The following is a 20,102-nucleotide window of genomic DNA, read 5'->3' as shown; positions in this document are numbered from 1 at the left end:
GGCAGCTGTCTACTACCGTGGTGAAAATAGCCCACTACTCAGAGTAAAACACACTAAAGCACTGGAACCACAGCCGCTTTCCCTCCTAAGAATAATACAGTACCGCCTGGAAGTATTGACCCCTTTAGCGCGTCATTGCCGCGTCACCCTGTCGCGACTTTCCCTCAGTATTTCCGCGGTAGGCCGCTTTTCTGCCGAGGGAAATTTACTGCTAGGCTCCAAAGTTGCCGCGGAAAAGCCAACCGAGGTAAACCCTCGGTAATTAAAATTCCGCAGTAGAGTTGTAAATGGTTTCCGTTGACTTTGTGTTTCGATAAGCCAGATTATAATGTTGAAATCTCACCAAAGAACAGGAACTGAACAGGTTTCGGTTGAAAATTGCGAACATAGATCGAGGCTCATAGACGATCGTCATGGACCTTGGTTGCCTTACTTTCCTTTAACATGCGAATAGAATATCCGTAGCCAGAATCTTCCGACCACATTTGAAACCTTTGTGACATATATATTTTGATTGCAGTGATTATTTCGAAGACTTCTCGTGGACTGTTCATTCGAAGGTCCGACAAGTCGATTTTGTGGACGCTTTTCCCGCTTGCGTGGACTTTGCCGTCATCACATTTTAAAGTTTTATTCATTTCAGTTTATGGGAGAATATGTCCGCTTTTTTTTTTGCAGCTCAGCGCTCGGAACATACATTTATTATCTCGATATCCTGCAGCCGGAGAGTACGGTGGCCCACAACTGGGTTTTGACAATATATTTACAAAACTGTAAGCTTATATGTCCAGGGTCTGGGTGACCTGCTTTTGCAATGCCCGTGTTGAAAGGTATAAAACTACTCAAACTAGATAGTGTCGCTAATCAGTCCAAAACGTTACTATTGCAGATTCACTTTAAATTGACTGAAATATCGGGTTGCTGGTCACGGAGAATTTACAAAACACATTCAACATATCCTCGTGACCAACCGTTCGTGGTTCAAAGTAAGACTTATGTAATTATTATTCTTGCGGTTTACTACTGCGGTATTACTTTCCAAGTTGTTTAACAGTAACAAATTACAAAAAGAAAAACATTCCAAGGAAACCAAACCCCTGAACTAGTAGAAAATTATTTCATCTCAACTCAAAAGATTTTTTTCGTGCTCTGGTTAACATTTTGATCATTGGTGCACATCGACCTGGCTTATGCAAATTCATCACGAGTGACGGCAGGCTGCCAACAGAGTTACTCGTGAAAGCGCAACGTGAGCAAAGATGGTTCGAACATCAGACTATGTCAAGTTAAGAATTATGTCGTTCTTTAGGCGAAATTTCAAAATTTCCCAAGTTTGTTTCGCTTGCTGGTTTTGTGTCTTTATAATTCGTATGCAAACGATGAGCCTCGCTTACACTGTAGTTAAATAACAGTATCTTTGTATCTTTACAGTACAGAAGTCTTCAGTTTTACAAAAATATGTAAAGATAATACAATTTGAGTCCTTACGGAAATCGCGCACTTTCTCAGTTTGAATAAGATTTCTTGCTTTAAGAATCGATTCTTCACACCATGAGATCTATAAAAACTTGACAGTCTTCCGCTTATTTCACAAGTGCAGCAGATCATTGTTCTTTCCCACGGCAAGCCTCGTCTTTTCTCTCGCAGCAAATTTCCCGTGGCAAATTGCACCTTGGTTTTACTGAGGGAAAAAATTTGCATACCTCGGTGGTGCGCGACCACTACCCGCGGCAAAGACGAGGTATTGCCTCGTCCCGAGGGGTCAATACTTTCAGGCGGTACTGTACTTGAACATTTTACTCTGTCCAATGCAAGAAGATTGATTTTAATCATCAAAGGGGGCCGCTTCAGGGATGAATGGGTCCTGCACTCAAAAACTATTATAGTGTATGTCTCCATTAAAATCAGTTTAAAATAGCCTGCTACTTTCATTGTAGGAAATGATATATGAAATGAATCATATATTCATTTGATTAATTGCATTCATAACTGCAAGGATCATAGCTTCACTTGATTTCATATCGCAGTTCAAAATATGATTCACTTCATAAAAATTTATATCATTTCCTTGGCTGATTCATTCATCATGGAAACATCAGATCCCACAAATGACCAGTTCTCAACGTCAGTAGCTTCATAGCCCAGTTGGTTATAGCATCACACCGGCATCGCAAGGTCACAGGTTTACACCCTGTTGAAGTTCAGAATTTTTCAGGCTTCTCTACACAATCGCTAAAATTCTGCTCATAACTGTGAGGATCATGGCTTCACTTGATTATAATTTTCATCGTGTAGCCAGCTTCATGAAAACATCATGACAACCCTCATCTTTAAGCCTATGAAAGTTGTTTTGCCTATGTTTATATACAATGTACAATGTACTGTACCACTGTACTCATCTCAAGACCATCACCAAAAAGAGCCACTTTTGTCTTTTTAAATTGTTTCTTACCGGCGGGACAGGAACGCGAGGATGATTCATTCTGCTCATTTGCATGGGTTGACCTTTAAAAAAAAAACAACCAAGAACACAAACGGTTCAATCCAGTGCTTTGTTTAATTAATTTAAACTACAATTTGCAAAGGTTGTTTACATTTGACTTAAGTATAACAAAAACTCTGTATCTCTTCAGGCAAGCACAACATAATTCAGACAATCACAACTATGGTGGTGGACAAAACACTGACCCCCAGTCCATGGACAGCCCCAGCAAATGAGTACTGTTGGTGTATATGTAAACAGCATTGAAAATAGTTCTTACTTAAGCCTTAAAATCCATTTTAAACGGTGTTGATCAACAGTATAATAAGTCTAAGCACCCATTTTAAAGCTTTGGATAATTGTTGTGATGGCTGATTACTTCAACGAAGTAAGTGAAGTGAAACCGGTGCAATTCCTGGATTTAGTTGCATTTGGCCGTGCGGACGAAGATACACAAGGTATGTGCAATTCAAGAATAAATTAATCAATTCAGTTCTTTCAACAGTACTCATTTCAAACGGTATTTTTAAGAGTTAGGCCATTTTAGGGTAGTCCATTTGGGTAGTCCATCTGGGTAGTCCATGGACTGGGGTTCATGCAGTACTAGTGACTGTTTAGTCCACCACCCACAACCATCCACTTTTTACCACAATAATTATTCTTTGACTATTTGATTTCCTGTTTTGGCTTTGGTTAGCGTTTACTTCAGGTTCACGAGTTCACAACTTGTAATGCTTTACATCACAGATAATGAGCTTTTGCATTATAACCTCAATTGCCATAATACAATCATCGACTACAACGTCAGCAGAAACAAACAAACAAAAGATCCTGGTATGACAAGTTGGTATAAAGAGACAGCAAATTGCTTTATTCAGGTATAATCACATGATTTTGTGGAGCAACTTTTCTCAAAGACCAAATAAAGGGGGAGTGCAATTTGTACACGTAGTCTTTGCAAACATTTACAACTGCTTATTTAGTCCAAATTACACCAGAAAAATCATTGTGATTACTTATTAATAATTATAATTATACATGAAAATTATCATAACTTATCATAATAACACAGGTCTATCATGGGTTTTGAATGAGGTTCAACACGGTTTGCATTTGAGTGGTTATCTGTGAGTTTCTTTCAATTGATCACTGACCAATCAGAATACTTGGTTTGTTACCTCCTTTTGCAGTGCAAAACTGCTAACCAATTGGAATGGAGGAATTTTTCCATGAATATTGTTAATACACGAAATCACACATTGCTGCTTGTCAAGACGCATGAAAATTCTTATTCTAGCTTCTTTTTTTTAAGAAGTTACTCTGAGTCAATATCAGCACAGGAGCAAAGGAGTCCTATTTGACCATTTTGTTCTTGTTGATTTGAAACACAGTATGTGATCAAACCACATACAAATGATCGTGTTATATCCCATCCGCGAAACAAAAGCCGCATACAGTAATGACTGTGGGCTTGTCAATAGTGGTCAAATTGTGAATTGTCTGTAAATCACTCAAATTTGGATGAAACTGCCTTATTTAATTTCCAGCAGTTGGTGTGGAAACTCTCCCAAGTCTTAAAAAGAAATGGTAACCAGAAAGCACATGAAATTCAATTTTTCAAGGAACCATTTTCCAAGCATTTTAAGTTCCATTAATTTTCATATAATGTACATGTAGACCGGAGAATACCGGTGACAGAAATGCATCCGCTGTGAGTTGTAAGGAGATACATAGGAAGTGAAATCAACTGTTAGTAATTCAAATCTCATTAAACAGCTGATTGTCCGGTTTTGCACCAAGACATGGAAACTTTGCGTCAAGAAAAACAGCATCAGCACCAGGATAAAAGACAAAACAATAGAAAAACAAATCTCTCTTTAGAAATTGGTAAGAATTTTCCCAATTTGTTTTGCATTCCTCAATCCCGCTGACACAATGCTTTAACTACAATATAAATGTAAAAATTAATATTTAACTATAAAAAAATGCAATAAAACATACACTGTACCTTAAACTCATCAACAAGATGAGCTTGGGTGCTGGTGCCTAAAAGGTCACTTGTTATTTAAACCGTAAATCTCTTTTATTAGTATTAAATTAATATAAATAAGGGTCAAGAAGGACAGACATTGCTCACCTTGGTAACTTCCAGGCTGTCTTGTTGGGTCCATGGTGCTTGGAAGCAACGGTTGCGCCCCAGGTACACCTGCTACACCCCCAGGAGGCTGAAAAAAAGATAAAACAGTCAACCTCCTGATCATGAGTTGAGACAGGCAGTTGTACTGGCCTCTGACTATAGATTGGATTCAACAACACCATGCTTCACAAATATCTCCCGAGTTGCCCTTTGCCAGTTGGGGTTCTTAACTACATGTATACACTACCATTTCAACAAGAACAACAACAATATTTATTGATAGTACATTTCCTTTAAGATTTTGCAGCATTTTTGTGAAGTTAAAAACCTAAAAGGTTCTACTAAGGATGCAATAGTCTCCCCCTTAGGCAACCCTAACTGAATAATGAAAGTCTTATAATTATTTCAAGCTACATGTACTACACCCTTCATTAAGCATACAATAAAATTATAAAGGATCCAGCCGATGTATGCAATAAGTACAGAAGCAGGAGGGGTGATACGTTTGTGCAAAAAAATCAAATTAACTAATTATACCTTTAGTCAAAGAGTTACCATGTATGTGACCCCTATTGACGAGTGAAATTGTCTGGCATTGGTATAAAATCAATAGGTGTCACTCTTACACAGAAAAGGATGAAAAGGGACATGGTTTTAGCAGACAGAGATAACAAGGTCTCCATTGACAAATAAAATTGTCTGGTGTTAGACAGGGCAAAACATAATTATGTCACTCTTTGGAGGAAAAGGGATAGATATGCAGTACCCATTGACTCCTACATGTAAGAGTGTGAATTTGACAGATTTTACTGTCTAGTACCCCCAGACGATTTTACTCATCAACCGCATGGGGGCATCCTAGGGTGCCTAAGAGCTGAATGGGTTAACCACTGAAAAACTGTCCCCTCCGTTAATTAAATTACATTATTTTAACACAATTCACAGTGTGTATCATTGCTACAGCATTAAACAAAACATGATCATGTGCACAAATTATGATGACAATTTTTTCAAAAGGTGAAAATTTAAACACTGGAGTTTGCACTGAAAGTTTCCTAGACACCCCCCCCCCCCCCTTTCCCTCCCCCTGCACGCCTTTCAGGTTATTAAAAAATTATCTAGTACCTGTCCTGGTATCCTAACATTAGGCGGTCTATTTGTTGCTGGATTATATCTTGACATGGCATAAGGTGTCTACAAAAAACAAATAATTATTTTTAACAAGTGTCACAGACTCAAAGCATGTGCTTTAATACAACAGGTTTAAGTACATGTACAGGTCACTCTCTACAAGTCGCTTGTTACAAAACCTTTACCAAAGCTAAAAGTAGGCTTCAATTAGGCCTAAAGACAACGTTTATGCCTAAGGTTTGCCAACTTGAAGGTTTTGGGTTGGTTTAGTATAGGTAAAACAATGACCTGTAACAAGTGACCTGTGGAATGTGACCTGTGCTTTAAACCTGCCAGTGCTAACTAGGCATGATAGGCTTAAACACAATCAAGGTTTGAACCTTACCTGATTGGGCATGTATCCTTGAGGTGGCTGGAAGTTAAGATATTTCATTGTTAATTAAGTGCAACACAAATATTAGACAAGACTTATGAAAAAACGTGACAAAAGTATGGTTAATGTTGCAAGTTACACCTTGCTAAGATTACTGCAATTTCCGTAATTCTGCGGAATCTCATCTTCACGCGCTAACAGCTAAACTGCATTTTGGCTTCCATCAGTCAAACTTCCAAGACACATTATACCGAAATGGCTGCCATTTTACATGATGGCCTCATTCAAGGTTACATATTCTTTTGAATTTTATGTTTGAAAGTGGGGCCATAAGGGCCAATTTGCATGGAAACAAAAGAATACTGAAATAGCGGCCATTTTGGAATAAGGTGTATGCCAAGCCAAGAGTTGACCTGAAACCACAGATCCTGAAATCAATTGATGCATGACATAACCTTCCAACCAGCATCTTCAGTTGCCACGTCGGTACATTTTTACATTGAACTCAGCACCAATGGGAAGCCATGGAATCAGTACAAATCCTTTTTACTGAACAACCTCTAAAAAAGATATCATAATGGTATTCGATCGAGCTGTGTATTAAACAAAAACTCCAATTCACTTTCCGAAGGTGGAGTCGATCGTCCCAGCTATGTTCAGAAATTTGATTGATAGTTTGGCGCTTAGTACTATACTAAGGTGAGATTCCGTAGAGTTATGAAAATCGCTGTAATGGAAAATCAAACTTTACACTCTGATTATACATGTATCAAGGCTATTACTGACAGGCATTTTTCATACAAGGAATTTAAGACTTTTGTACCACCTTGACAAATTCTTGGCCTTCCTCAAGTAAAAAAAAACTAAATTATTTGCAGTTTGTCAAAGGGACAAAATTAATGTTTTGCAGGATTATCATTATCAGAGTCCTGATCCTTTTCTCTCTAACAAAAATCTTTGCACGGGCAGCAAAATGAACTACTAAATTCCATTGTGCAAGGATTTGCGCATTGTTTGCGCATGCTCATTTGCTTGAACCATTAACGAAAAAAAAAACATTTGCATATGTTTCTGTTTTATTTAAGCCTTTACAGTAGAAGAAGTCAATCTTGAAAAAAATAAACAAGCAAAAATAAACTTTCACCAAAAGGTTGGAAACATGAAACAAAAGTTCACACTAATTCTGAGTTAATTGGCTTTTGAACAACCGGTCCCAGGGATGTGATTTCAAAGGTACCATCATTTTTTAATTAATGTGGTCAGGACATTTGACTTGTAGACACTTGAACAGAGGGAGTCAGTTCCACACTACAGGCATGGACTATGTACTTGACAATATTTACCATTACCTGATTAGGCATATAACCGGGTGGAGTTTGATGTGACGGAGGTTGATGAGGTGACGCTTGTGGTTGTGAAGACTACAAATACAAAGATTGAGATATTATAATAAAGCAAGCAACTTCAATTTACTGACCATGCACCTATCACAAACAATGAAGTTTGGAAAATGACTAAAGTCATTCAATTAAGTCGATCGCCACAACTTCCCTCTTATAAACAACCACCTGAATTAAACTTTTGGGCTGACACTCACATGACGTTCAACTTCTAAATGCAATTGACAAGTTGTAGCCAAAACTCTGTTGTACTACATTTATATATAATACACAAGATGCAGCATAAAGGCATGGTTTCTTAGAGACACATGCTTTCATTCTCAATCAACTTTGGATGCCCACAGAGATATGAGCAACAATGTAATGTGTCGGTTATAATAATTATGTTTAAGATGTTATCCTCCATTCTGGTTTTGAAATCCCCAGTCGCTTTTCTTGTCAGTGTTGCTTTTTGTTGATTGCCATCTTCGATTATCCGTCATGCTTGAATGAATTCGAAGAAAAACAGAGGCTGAAGCACTCCCTTTCTTAGCACAGCCTTCTCATAAATATCTTAACAGAATTTTAAAAAATGAGCCAGTGTAACAGAGCGGGGAGTCAGGGTGTGGTTTAGTGGTCATCAACTGTGCCTCCCACCTCTGTGACCAGGGTTCAACTCTGGCTCGGATCGTATGTGGGCTGAGTTTCAGTCAATCTCAATCTGACTCAGAGGGTTTTTCTCTGGGTACTCCGGTTTTCCTCCCTCCTCAAAATCAACTCCCAGCCTATTCCATCAGGCTGTGGTGCTGTGCTCCGAGGTCATACATGGGTCGTGTTCAATACAATTTAGCCTCTGGATTAAAATTCAAGTCTACAAAGCATTGCTCTCCTCGCCTGTGGTTTTCTTCTTTACATCAAGTACATTTAGTCATCCGGAAAAATCCTTGACTATTGCTACGTCATAGCCTCTTTTGCATACACAAAAACAAAGATGGCGGATTTCAATTTAAATTTGCCTATTTTTGAAGCTTTATTGTTGGCTATTTAAACACACTTAGTCCAAATGAGTGGTCAAGTATGACAATACAGGTAAAGAACTTTGGATTCAGAGAAACTTTTTCTAGACCGTATTTTCCCTTTAAGCCAAGATAATATTTCCCACTCTTTCATTTTCTTGCTAACACCCCAAATAATATTGTTTGGTGTCATCTCGGCAGGGTGCTGCAAGCCCAGGTACATGTAATTGCATTTCCTTTGAGATTTTTTGAAGTATTTTGTGCAGTTAAAAATCTATTAAGAAGTATCTAAGGAGCCAATAGCAAGCCATTTGCACACCCTTCATTAACAACACCCCAGAAAGGTTCCAGTGGGTGTAAAAGAGAGTGGAAAACCTAGCTACTTTACTCGCGTATACCAAGGATAAACAGAACACAAGATTGCTTACCGTAAAGTAAGGCGGCATTCCTCCTGGCATGTTAGTCCCACCAGGTGGACCTTCATTCATCTGAGGGAAACCAGGAGAAGGGACAGCTCCCTGCTGAAGATTGGGAATCACCTGATGATGGGTTCATTAAGCTGTTATTATCAAATATGTGTCTCGTCATTTATCCATGTAGCTGGCACATAATTTGGCATTTGGTATGGCCAACTCGGTTCATATTACCGAGTAATCTGTAATCTGCACATGGCACAAATTGCAGAGTTTTAAGCAACAACATTAGCTTCAGCAATATGGACACCATGAAACCCTAATATCATTGGTGTAAAACGCAACTAATCAAGTTGCCAGTGCAGCATACAATGTACACTTTAAAATCTGGTTTTATCAAACAAGTTAATGAACCTGGTCGAATTACCACCACGAAAGAATTTGACCTTTATCAACTTCTTTGATAAAACTAAATTTTCATGTTTCACTCTCCCACCGACGCACCACCACAGTTTCTTCCGAAACTAGAAATCAGCATACACTTTAGTACATTTTTTTGCCGTACTCTGCAAAATGCAACAGTGAAAATTTAATAATCAAATTTAAGTTTTTTTGTTGCAAAAATATGAGCATACAACAGTGCATCATACATTTCTATCTTTATGTCCAAACCAATTGTGCAGATTCAATTATAGGGAACATTGCCTGTAAAGCCCAACAAGAACTGTCCCACAAACAAAGGGACAAAAAAAATTATATTTAAAGAAACAATAATTATGATTATTGCCTGTGCATATTAATTAAACTCCCACATACGTGGGTATCCCAAGCTGGGTAAAGCACTGTTACTGCTAAAGGCATTAATCGGACCTCCCACAAGGTTCATTAACCTATTATCAAAGCAGAGTTCGAGAAGTACATTTTGTATGGTGTTCTTGAGTATAGAGTCTTTCAAAAACATGTAGCAAATGCAGGGAAATACTACAAATTTAATTTTTGTAGTTTCTTTTAGGTCTTCATGGCAGGTTTGTAGTGTACTGTGTGGTTTTCTTTTGACAACTGAATACTAAGCACAAATAAAGCTGAATTTTGCTAGACTTAATTTTTTAAAGCTACATGTACTCTACCTCTTTCATCTGTGAATAACTAAACACTGTCTTAAAGACTCATTTCCACCCTTGATGCAACACAATCATTTGTTGTTGCTTTGAAAATGGATCTACTGTTGAATAGCATAAATTTAAAATTATTCCGATTGGCTAACTATTCTTGTTGCGCCAGTTCATACTGAATTATCACCATGACCTTGATTGTTGTGTGGTTTACTGGGGGGTTTTAAATGTGGCTAAATATAATTTAGGCTAAGTTAGACTCGAAGTAATGCAGTCAGCGGTTTCACCCCTTATGGTACATGACCTGCGGGGTGGCCCTTTGGGGATTTGCAGGGCCTTTGTGTCATGTTGCTTTTCTCATGCATTGTTGCTTGTTGATCTTTGCGGATCAATTGCTCTTGTTAGCGAATCTTTGCAGATTCTCGCCCCTTCCCGGCCCTGGCCTCCTGCTTCCTTGGTGATCTCAAGGTAAGTATGGGTCAGGAAAGTTGTTTCCACTGATTACTCGGTGTGACGGTGCCAGTTAGCGGCTGCCTGTGGGGGTGGTTCCCGCTTCCAGGGTTGCCATGGATACCTCCCCTTTGGCTTATGGCTTCTGCTTCCCGCTAACCTTCTGGGCACCAGTTCCCAAACTCATCTATTTGTGATGAGTTTAACTAGTGAAAACACTAAAATTATTAATTAGCTTTATGGAGTCAGGTGATTTAAACATTGAGCAATCACCGGAGCTCTGAATTTGTACAGTTAAGCAGACAGCTACAACATGTTTGCCACAACAAACCATCATGTTGTTCGACTTCAATCGGAATATTTCCAAAATATAGATACAGTACTTCGGTGAAATTATGAAATGATAAACAGAGAACACATTCAAAATCTACTTTTGACAAGGTAATAAGGAAAACTAGTTGCTACGTGACGCGGCAGGCAAGAGGACAACTTTATCTAGGTCCTTGACATTCAAATCCTCCCGAGGACTCAATGTTTCAGTTGTCTTTCTGCCTTTTGTCCCATTTTTCTCAGAATAAATTAAGAATATAACTTATGCTTATAAGAATTATCTGAAATACTCCTTAAAATACCAGCTGGGAAAAAAGTATGTTCTTTTGGATTTTAAGCGTCTCTTAAACAGCTGTAGAAGTTTTAAAGACATGTCTTAGAAATGTGAGCTCTTTTCTTTCACTGTTGCTTCCCTTCAAATACTTTATGCAACTAACTCTACATCAATGCCACATCATTATCACACATTTCATAGTTCCAGATAACACTGCAACCAACTTGAAAATTCTATAAGGTGTAGAGACAACAGAGAATACACTGGCACATGAAAAAATGGGCCACTGCTGTGGATGTTTCCTAATTTAGAACAGTAAGTACAGTACTTCAATTTCTGCAATAGCTATGGCCTGTGCTTTTAGGACATGATATTTTCAGCTGTGTATACATCCTGATTAAAATAAGAACATTTTTAAAATCTGACACCTCGAACCTATGAGGAGACCTCCATGCTCTGATTCAGGATGGTACGTAGTATGGGATGCACATGCATTTTCAGTTTTTCTTATTATCATGGAGTGAACAAAGCTTACCTTAACATCAATGCATCGGTTTCCAACAACTATAAAATGTGTCATCACAATCCCCATGGTTAAAGAGCAAAAGCTATTAATGCATGCCAATTGCATGGCGACTTTTTGAAACTAGAGAACTTGAACTGCCAACTTTGCAGAAGGATGAAAACATTCCATTGGAAATTTAAAAAAATATTTTTATCCAAATTATTTAGTGTATTTCATTAAATGAAGATGACAGTTTTTGACTGGTCAATATATTCACTCCACAGGCACCCCACGGACACCCCCATTTGACGAGTAAAATCGTCTGGCATTAGCCTCCCAGGGGTCAATGGGTCAATAGAAATAGTAATCTTTATTATTTGTAACACAAATGCAAGCACAGATATATAATGGTCAGCAGGCCATTTCCGAGTTCATCTCTGCCTCCTCTTCAAAGCAAGTCTAAGTGCGAAGTTTTTCTTATGAAAATTAGTTTTAATTGATATCTTAAGTAGAACTAATTAGCATCACAAAAACTTCGCACTTAAACTCGCTTTGAAGAGGAGACAGACTTAAACTCAGAAGTGGCCTATTATTCTATGAAAGAAAATTAAAATTTATTTCAGTGTATTGATGACTAAAATTAAAATGTGAACTTTGTGATCATAAGATCTAATTAAGAATTAACTACAGTGTATCTGGTTCCAACACTTAACCCTTTCACTCCCAAGAGTGACACTTAAAGATTTTACTCTGTCTAACGCCACACGATTTTACGTGTCAATGGGGAATCCCACAGGAGTGAAAGGGTTAAGTCAACTGAACAATTTTCAAAGCAAAGAAATGATAGGTCAGCTAATCTTAACAACCTCTACATCACTCAAAAGCTATGACCCCTTGAACCCTGTGACTCCTACACTGTAGGAGCAAGAATTGATAGCTTTTACGCTGTCTAATTCCAGATGATTTTACTTGTCAGTATTAGGAGCAGTTCAGGAAGCAATGGATTAATAACAACCTCCCAATCCACTCAAAAATGTCTCCTTTAATCCATTGACTCCCAGGATTAAGACTGCATGTGACAACTGCAACCCCCCCCCCCCCCCCCCTTTCCCGGAATTCCTGCCCAGGAGGCAATGCGATTCTGGATATGATACTCTTTTGGACCCAGCCAGCAACAACAACTCTCAGAAATAGGCGAATTCAGAAAACAAGTTTCTATGTGTTTTCAAATGCCTGCACTTTTGTAACTATCCAACCTACTTGAAAGATATGGCTAAACTACAATCTTTATCATATTATTTAAGAGGAACCAACGTTCTCTCACTTCCGAAACTATCTGCTACGACATATGGCCTACACTCATTTACATATTCTGCAGCTAAATACTTGAACTCTCTCCCAGATAAATTCAGGACAACTGTTAATGTTAAAGAATTTAGATGCAAGTTGTCCGTTTATAAATTGATACCAGCTGTATAGCTCTATAAATTTGTTTGTCCACCAGCAATTGTACATTACAATATTGCTATGGATCTTTTTCCCTGGAGATTGGTTGAAAATTAAACCTCCTGTACTAGGCTAAGCAGAGGTATCTTTTCTTTTGCGTTTGCTGGGCTTACGAGTACAGGAAAAGAGGCCTCTGTCATGGGTCGAAACTCACTGTGTTGAGCATGTGCAGTGGTTACTTAGTGACCAAATCCTCACGTTTTACTTCACGTGTTTTACGGGCTCACTTTAACAACAACGGAATGACTGAAAGAATGCGAGAGACACAGCGCACCCAAGTCACAGTCACCAAACATATCATGAGACATGGCCAGTTTTGAACAGTCCTGTCCAAGTTCATGGGTCACAGCGGAACTTTGAATCAAAGTGAGTTTTGACCCATGGCAGAGGTTTCTTTTCCTGTACTCATAAGCCCATCGAACACAAAAGAAAAGATACCTCTGCTAGCAGGGAAAATCAAAATGCTACATAATATGAAATACTGAAAGATTCTGATCAGCTAAGTTTTATAATTGGTGGCTATACAATGATCACATGGGTAAACACTCCATCACTGTGGCCTTGTAATGCTACATTCCATAAATACCTCTCTATCAGTTAGATTTTGGAGTCCATAAACTACTTGATCGAACTAAAACAAATTTTTCAGGGCACCAGCTAACACAGTGAATCACATCGATAGTTTCCCTAATTTTTCTTTCAAAAAATTTTTCTCTGTATTTTGGTGACCCCATTTTCAGTTGATGTCCAAACCACATACTTTTTTTTCATTTACTAACAGAGACTTCACACTAAAAATACAACTTTGTCACTCAAAACATGTTTACAACACAAAGCCCTGATTCATCTTGTCAACACTAACAAAAGAATTCCTGTTTTCACAAAGCTAAATAAACAATGAAATTTTTGAAACATATGCTCAAAACTATTTAAAACATGAAGCTGGAGTCATGTCTGGCAAATTGATGGACCCGCATGAAATAGAAAGAAAGAAGCATCTTGTTTAATTCAAAAACACAACCACACTTTAATACAGCAATTGAAAGACTAAGCAATCCTATAGGCCGGATGACAATAGGAATTCCTGTCAGATTTTTTTCCCAAAATGTTTCGATTCGTACTGGAAATTCAACACCTGCGATACAGTGGGGTTTGCATTGATAGAGCAGCAATCACAACTTGTAAAGCCTAGTTTGGACCACTTTATTTAATTCAAGCAGCCATGAACATGGAAAGCGGGGGTGCATGGTTTTAAATACTACCGACCACCCATGTCGTGGCGTACGCCTTGACAGTTTGTCTACCTTGAAAAAATAAAAAAACCGGAGCTATTTTTGGGCATGCAAATTTGTACATTCGCGCGTCAATGGCCACAGATTATCACGCGCGTAACGAGAAATTGAGCGAATAATTGCGGCATAAAACCGTTTCCACTCTATTGAGTTGGCTGGAAGAGAAGCTTTTAACGAGATCGCGGAATTGCGAGAGCTCAAAATCGACGAATGAGTCCTAAAATGTGATAACATAGATGTATTCTTGTCTGAAATTATGCAAATTTTGGGAAACCTCAATGCGAATCTCGCCCATAGTTTATCAACACAAAATAGTCACCGACGACTCAGTCGCGTGGTTTCGAAGCCGATCACGCGTTCGATTCGATCGTTTGTTCGATTGATCTTTGCTTACACGATCTTAGCAGGATCTAAGCGGTTTACTCATCGTTGATATAAACTAAAACACTTCATTGTAGAATCATTGATCTCATTATATATACATCTTCCACCAACTACACCTGACCCGATCTGTCGTAACTATACCGTGGTGTAATTTATTCAAAAATGAAGCGTTCATGAGAATTCAAGCAGTTGTGTACGTGGGTTTTAAAATGTTAAGAATAAGAACATTCCATATTTTGGAAAATTAATAACATTATCGAGCCGTGAGCTTTTTCTTTATTTAACTTTAAGGAAGGCGAAAGTCTAATTTGGCGAATAAAAAAGCAACTGGTGGCGAGTGTGCTACAAAGACCATTGTTCGTATTCGAGTTTTAAAACACAAAACTATCACAGAATAAGAAAGGTAGACTATATCCGGATAGGAAGCGGTCTATTGCAAAGTTTGCTGTATATGATAAATCAAAGTTTACCCTGTCCTTTCCACGGAGCAATATTTTCTGCGTTTGATGAAAAATTAACCAGCGAGGCTCGATAGGAATTTGAATATTGGCTGTGAGCATTCGAGACTAAAAGCTGGCAACCTTTTAAAGACCTCTAAGCATCTATCCGATCATAAAAAGTAAGAAAAACAATAAAAGATGCGTTGAGTATCAGTTACGTTTCACGAAGAGAGCGATTATAATTCTCACGGGACAGAATCTGCATTCTCTGTGAAAGGAAAATGACAACGGTACACTACTCGAGGACAGGCAATTCTCGGCCGTAGTGTACAAAAAAACATTTCCCTCCCATCTGCGTGTTCTTTTCTAATTTTAAATGGCTAGCGATCACCTAGATGGAAATCAGGTTCTGATGTTCCAATTCTTCGCCAGCCATAACAATCGCGCCGAAGAATGAAGCATGTTTCAAATCGGTGATCTTGACTGGTTTCCGCGCGTGTATAATGTAACAATACACTCGTCGATCTAGCGTGACAAAAATGGTGTACGCACACCGACAAACGAATAATCGCTCTCTGGTAAGAAGCAGGGTGGAAATTGAATATAGAGTTTAAAAAGTATATTCTAATATGATCTTACATAGTCGTGGAAAGCTTTGGCTTCACTCGAGTGGTCACAACTGTCTCTTCTCTCGGGGGCCGCGCAATACAAATCCCAAAACACGCTGCAGTGAAGAAAGAAAAAAGACAAACACCAAAAAATGAGATGAAGCGAACAGCTATAATTTGGGCGGGAAATTAAAAAACAACTAGGATTTCACAAAGAGGAAAGGTTTATCAAAGCCACCAATATCTTAATTTAGAAGCCAAGAGAAAACGAACCGCTTGTGATGCGAACGAACGACTACAAAAATCATAGCTTGGGAGATCTTTTTAGAAAGGTAATGAATTCGAACCAACAACTACCTAATTAGTCCAGTCATTGGCGAACTTACCACCACCACGAATGAAGAAAGCCTGGAGGTTCTCCAAGAGTTATATTTTTTTCCCATCGTATCTGTAAAAGAAGGAAATTCTCCTTCAATAGTCGTCAACGCAAGACATTTCGCGAGGACACACTGTATGTTTCAGTACGAGTCCACAATAAAAGCCAACTTGCATCCAACATTCACCAAAGTGAACCATACATTTTACCTCATTAAGAAAAGTCTGTGCGCTCTTCTGAGCTCCCACGTGTAAAAGGTATTCGTAGACGTACAAGGCCAGCCTGCGAAGAACGAAATACGGACGAAAACAAACTTGTTACATCTTATGAATGCACAGACATGGTGGACAGTTATGGCACAAAAGCTTCGCTCGACCCGGCGATGAAACTGTGGAAATTCGCCCGCAATGGCCCTAGTTTTTAAACACCATCCCCCGTTTTCGGCAACGCTGATTCCATTTCTGTAAACAGATTTGCAGGAAAAATCAACTAGAGCTTACTTTTCGCGTGCCTGAGCATCGGAGGGCACCGTGTTCGCTTTGCCTTTGGAGTACATGCTGTGCTGGCCCTGTCAAAGATGTGTCACTTGCGTTCGTCATGGCTTGTTGGGTCCGCGTCACAGACCGGGGCCTAGCGCTCGGTAACTATAGAAACCATTAGTATATTGACGCTGATTGGCCAACTGGCAAGAAGTTCGAAATCTATTGAAAATATTCAACAGGACTGGACTATGGAACATATGTTTGTGTACAAAATCTGCGTCATTGTCCGAGGCTGCTTTCTTGAATTTTACATGTCTTATCTTATCAAAAATATATATATATCCTCACAGCCGTATACAACCAGTCTTGCAGTATTAATATTTTTTTAAATCTACAAATTATTTGCTGGTTACATCTCCAAAGATCCAGCTCTTTCACTTTGTTCAGCTGGCCCTTGCATAAAAATCTGTCTACAAGTATGTCTTATCTTACAAGTTTTTAAAAAACTAATTTAAGCATCGCCTTTTCGCTTTGATGACCAATAACATAACTCGCTTAAAAATGGTTTCACCTCAACGGTACGGTTAATTAATAATCCTACTGGTCATGATACGTTGTATAAACTGTTTTTTTTTTTTATTTAATTTTTATTTATTTATTTTTAATTAATGACATGTTTTATTGCAAAAACAGAGGCACAACTTGCAATTTGAATACGTACAGTACAGTACAGTACAATACCTCCACTACTTACAATGTAATAGTAGCACTATTATATATTAATGTCTTATTTATAGAGTGATATCTTCGCTACTTGCAATACTAACAATACGATTTAAACACTACATACTTTGCATACAATACATACAATACAGCACTCACGGCAAAAGGCGCGCGCTGAAGAGAAAATTGTTTCAATTAACTACACTTATACTCCGGACTTATACTCATCGCAACTGCACAATGTGGTCCGCTTCTTTCTAAATTTATAATAATTACCGTTACCGTTATGAAACTGGTGATCTGATAGCATAATTAAGAATAAATAATAATAATAATAATAATATTAATAATAATAATAATGAGTAGCTTCATCATTAATTTAACTGTCCATTTATATTACGCATTTCCGGTGTAACGCCTTAAATAATGTCCACAAAAAGCCCTCCAATGCGAATTCCTAGCGTAGTTGGAAAAGACCGGTTTGGCCAGCCGAAATACAATAATAACGATAACTTATCATATATCATATATATCATACATCTTTATTTACCCTCGGATTTTTTAGAGTAGCTTGGTGTAGCTAATATCTCCGAGCATTTAACCTCCCAACCATGATACACCACAGAAGACAGACCACAACACCGGGAACTACATGCCCTACTCTTTGCGACAAGTGTGCGGGTTCTCCCACAGGATTATGAACATTGAAGGGTTGTGAGACGGGACCTCCAGCTTATCGTCCTTATCCGAGAAGACTAGAGAGTCTAACCATTTGCAGATGTAATTACAAAGGCAGCACTTTCTCTTCAGTTATTTAAAGACCCTGAGTGTTGGTTCGGCCGGAGTTGAACTCACGACCTCCCGCGTAACAGCCCGGTGCTCAACCAACTGAGACACCGGTGCGCGGGCTTTTCAAGGCCAATAGAACAAGACACAACAACTCTAAGAGCTCCAACTGTACTGTAGAAGACTAGTTAACTCGACCGCCGACTGGCCGATTGGTTCATTTAGTGAAGCGTAAAGACTACTCAGGGGCACCCAACGTCAATTTTCGGAAAATTTGTTGTAAAATTTCTTGCTTGCCTGCCTGTGCTAGGATTTTCGAACATCTAAAAAATGGTATAATTGCCCATTTTTAACGGAGTCTTACCCTAAAAAGGTCATCTATAATTTTCGGGAGCCTTTTTTCTGGCTGAAAATTTCGAAAAGGTAACTTTTCATCCATATAATTTTCGGATCATTAGACTTTCAGCTGGGAAATACGAACAGGTGAAAAATTTTTAGGGGATAAAAATATGCCTATATCTACCGTTTAAATACTAAAATACGTTTAACAATGCTATGTTTAAGTTGTTTTGAACTATATTCTCGTTGGGTGCCCCTGACTACTGAACAGGAAACTCCGGACCAGCACTGATTCAGGGTCTTGAAATAACTGAGGATAAAATTCTGCCTTTGTAGTGGCATCTGCAAATGGTTAGACTCTCCAGTCTTCTTGGATAAGGACGATAAACCACAGGCCATTAGGCTCTTTCCGAATTGCTGTTTGCTTCTGATTCAAAACGAGTCTTCGTGCACAACCAATGAGTTTGATTTGCACGAAAATACACCACTCATTTTCATTTGAATGGTTGTGCACCAGGACTCACTTTGAAACCGAGGCAAGCAGCAACTCGGAAATTGGCTATTCCTAAACCTTCATACCTTCAAAGATCATAACCCTTTGGGACGTAAAAGAACCCACACGCTGTTACCAAAGGGCAGTAGGGAAAGCAGTTTCCGGTGTTGTGGTATATTTGTCTGAGGTATATCATGGTTGGGAAGATGGTAGCTACAACAAGGTACTCTACACTGTCGGCGAAGGTAAAGAAAGATATGATGATAATCTCGGGTATATGCAAAAATACGTGCAGCTTTTCGAGTTGTAACTAGGTGGGAAAGCTTTTTGTTTACACAAAACAATCTAAAAATTTTTCATCATTACTGGTGCACAAAATTTTAAAAAAAATATAAGCAGGTTCCTATCAATCTTAAGGAAAATTTGAGGTCGCTTGGCCGATTTGCTGAGGAGATTGTCTTGAAATGGCGGGACATCTCGGATTCACGGTCTGAACCACTAAGTGAAGTTGTCCCTGGTGCTTCCTGAGAGTAAACCTCGGCTGCATGATTTTCCAAGAGAGAAACAAAAACTGAGTTAAAACTCGCTCAGCGGAGTTATGATTGTTACTGCGCATCCCCTACAGCGCAACTTTTAGGCGTCAGTGAGACTCTCTCAGGACTGAACGACTGACGCTTACTGACCGACCGGCTGATTGATTGACAAAGTGACTGACTTACTAACTAAGGGGGTATTTACATGAGACCCGGACGAACTCAGACCGGCATGAGTTCGTATCGGTGTTACACCATGTAAATATCTCACACCTTCTCACTAGCACCTATCGCACAGCACGCACAACCACCTAATTAGCATAAGCACTACCGCTGCACATTTATATAAATTAGGCAGTTATTCAAATAAAGATCAGTTCTTCATAACACAAACCGAGTAAACAACATCGGCAGCTATACATTTCTTTCTTATGCGTTTACACGAGACCAGCCTGAAATTCTCATACCGGTCTGACTTCTTCTCGAGACGAGAAATTCACCCACCGATCTGAGTTCGTACCGGTGTCATGCAAATGAC

General features: G+C 38.7%; 1 protein-coding gene across 8 annotated transcripts in view; it reads right to left on the bottom strand.

The window, feature by feature from the left end:
* LOC138024872 (single-stranded DNA-binding protein 3-like) overlaps positions 1–16,815 on the bottom strand; it is a 32,444-nt gene extending 15,629 nt beyond the window's left edge. For 3 of the 8 annotated variants that reach the window (XR_011127078.1, XR_011127079.1, XM_068872063.1), the window contains exons 1-10: positions 16,709–16,810; positions 16,418–16,490; positions 16,219–16,280; positions 15,864–15,948; positions 8,947–9,057; positions 7,473–7,544; positions 6,136–6,162; positions 5,745–5,813; positions 4,620–4,707; positions 2,453–2,505 (exon numbers count right to left, since the gene is read on the bottom strand). Coding sequence is in view for 6 of the 8 variants with exons in the window: in XM_068872063.1 (XP_068728164.1) it covers positions 2,453–2,505; positions 4,620–4,707; positions 5,745–5,813; positions 6,136–6,162; positions 7,473–7,544; positions 8,947–9,057; positions 15,864–15,948; positions 16,219–16,280; positions 16,418–16,490; positions 16,709–16,764 (696 nt within the window). In the remaining 2 variants the exon portion in view is untranslated. Of the gene's footprint in view, positions 1–2,452; positions 2,506–4,619; positions 4,708–5,744; positions 5,814–6,135; positions 6,163–7,472; positions 7,545–8,946; positions 9,058–15,863; positions 15,949–16,218; positions 16,281–16,417; positions 16,491–16,708 lie in introns of all 8 variants that reach the window. The other 5 variants (XM_068872062.1, XM_068872061.1, XM_068872060.1 and 2 more) reach the window with 5 other exon arrangements.
* Positions 16,816–20,102: the final 3,287 nt, after the last annotated feature.

Source organism: Montipora capricornis, chromosome 11 (genome assembly GCF_036669925.1).
Source record: "Montipora capricornis isolate CH-2021 chromosome 11, ASM3666992v2, whole genome shotgun sequence".
Classification (NCBI taxonomy): domain Eukaryota; kingdom Metazoa; phylum Cnidaria; class Anthozoa; order Scleractinia; family Acroporidae; genus Montipora; species Montipora capricornis.
Note: the sequence above shows the minus strand (reverse complement) of the source record. Positions and strands in the feature narration are given on the sequence as shown.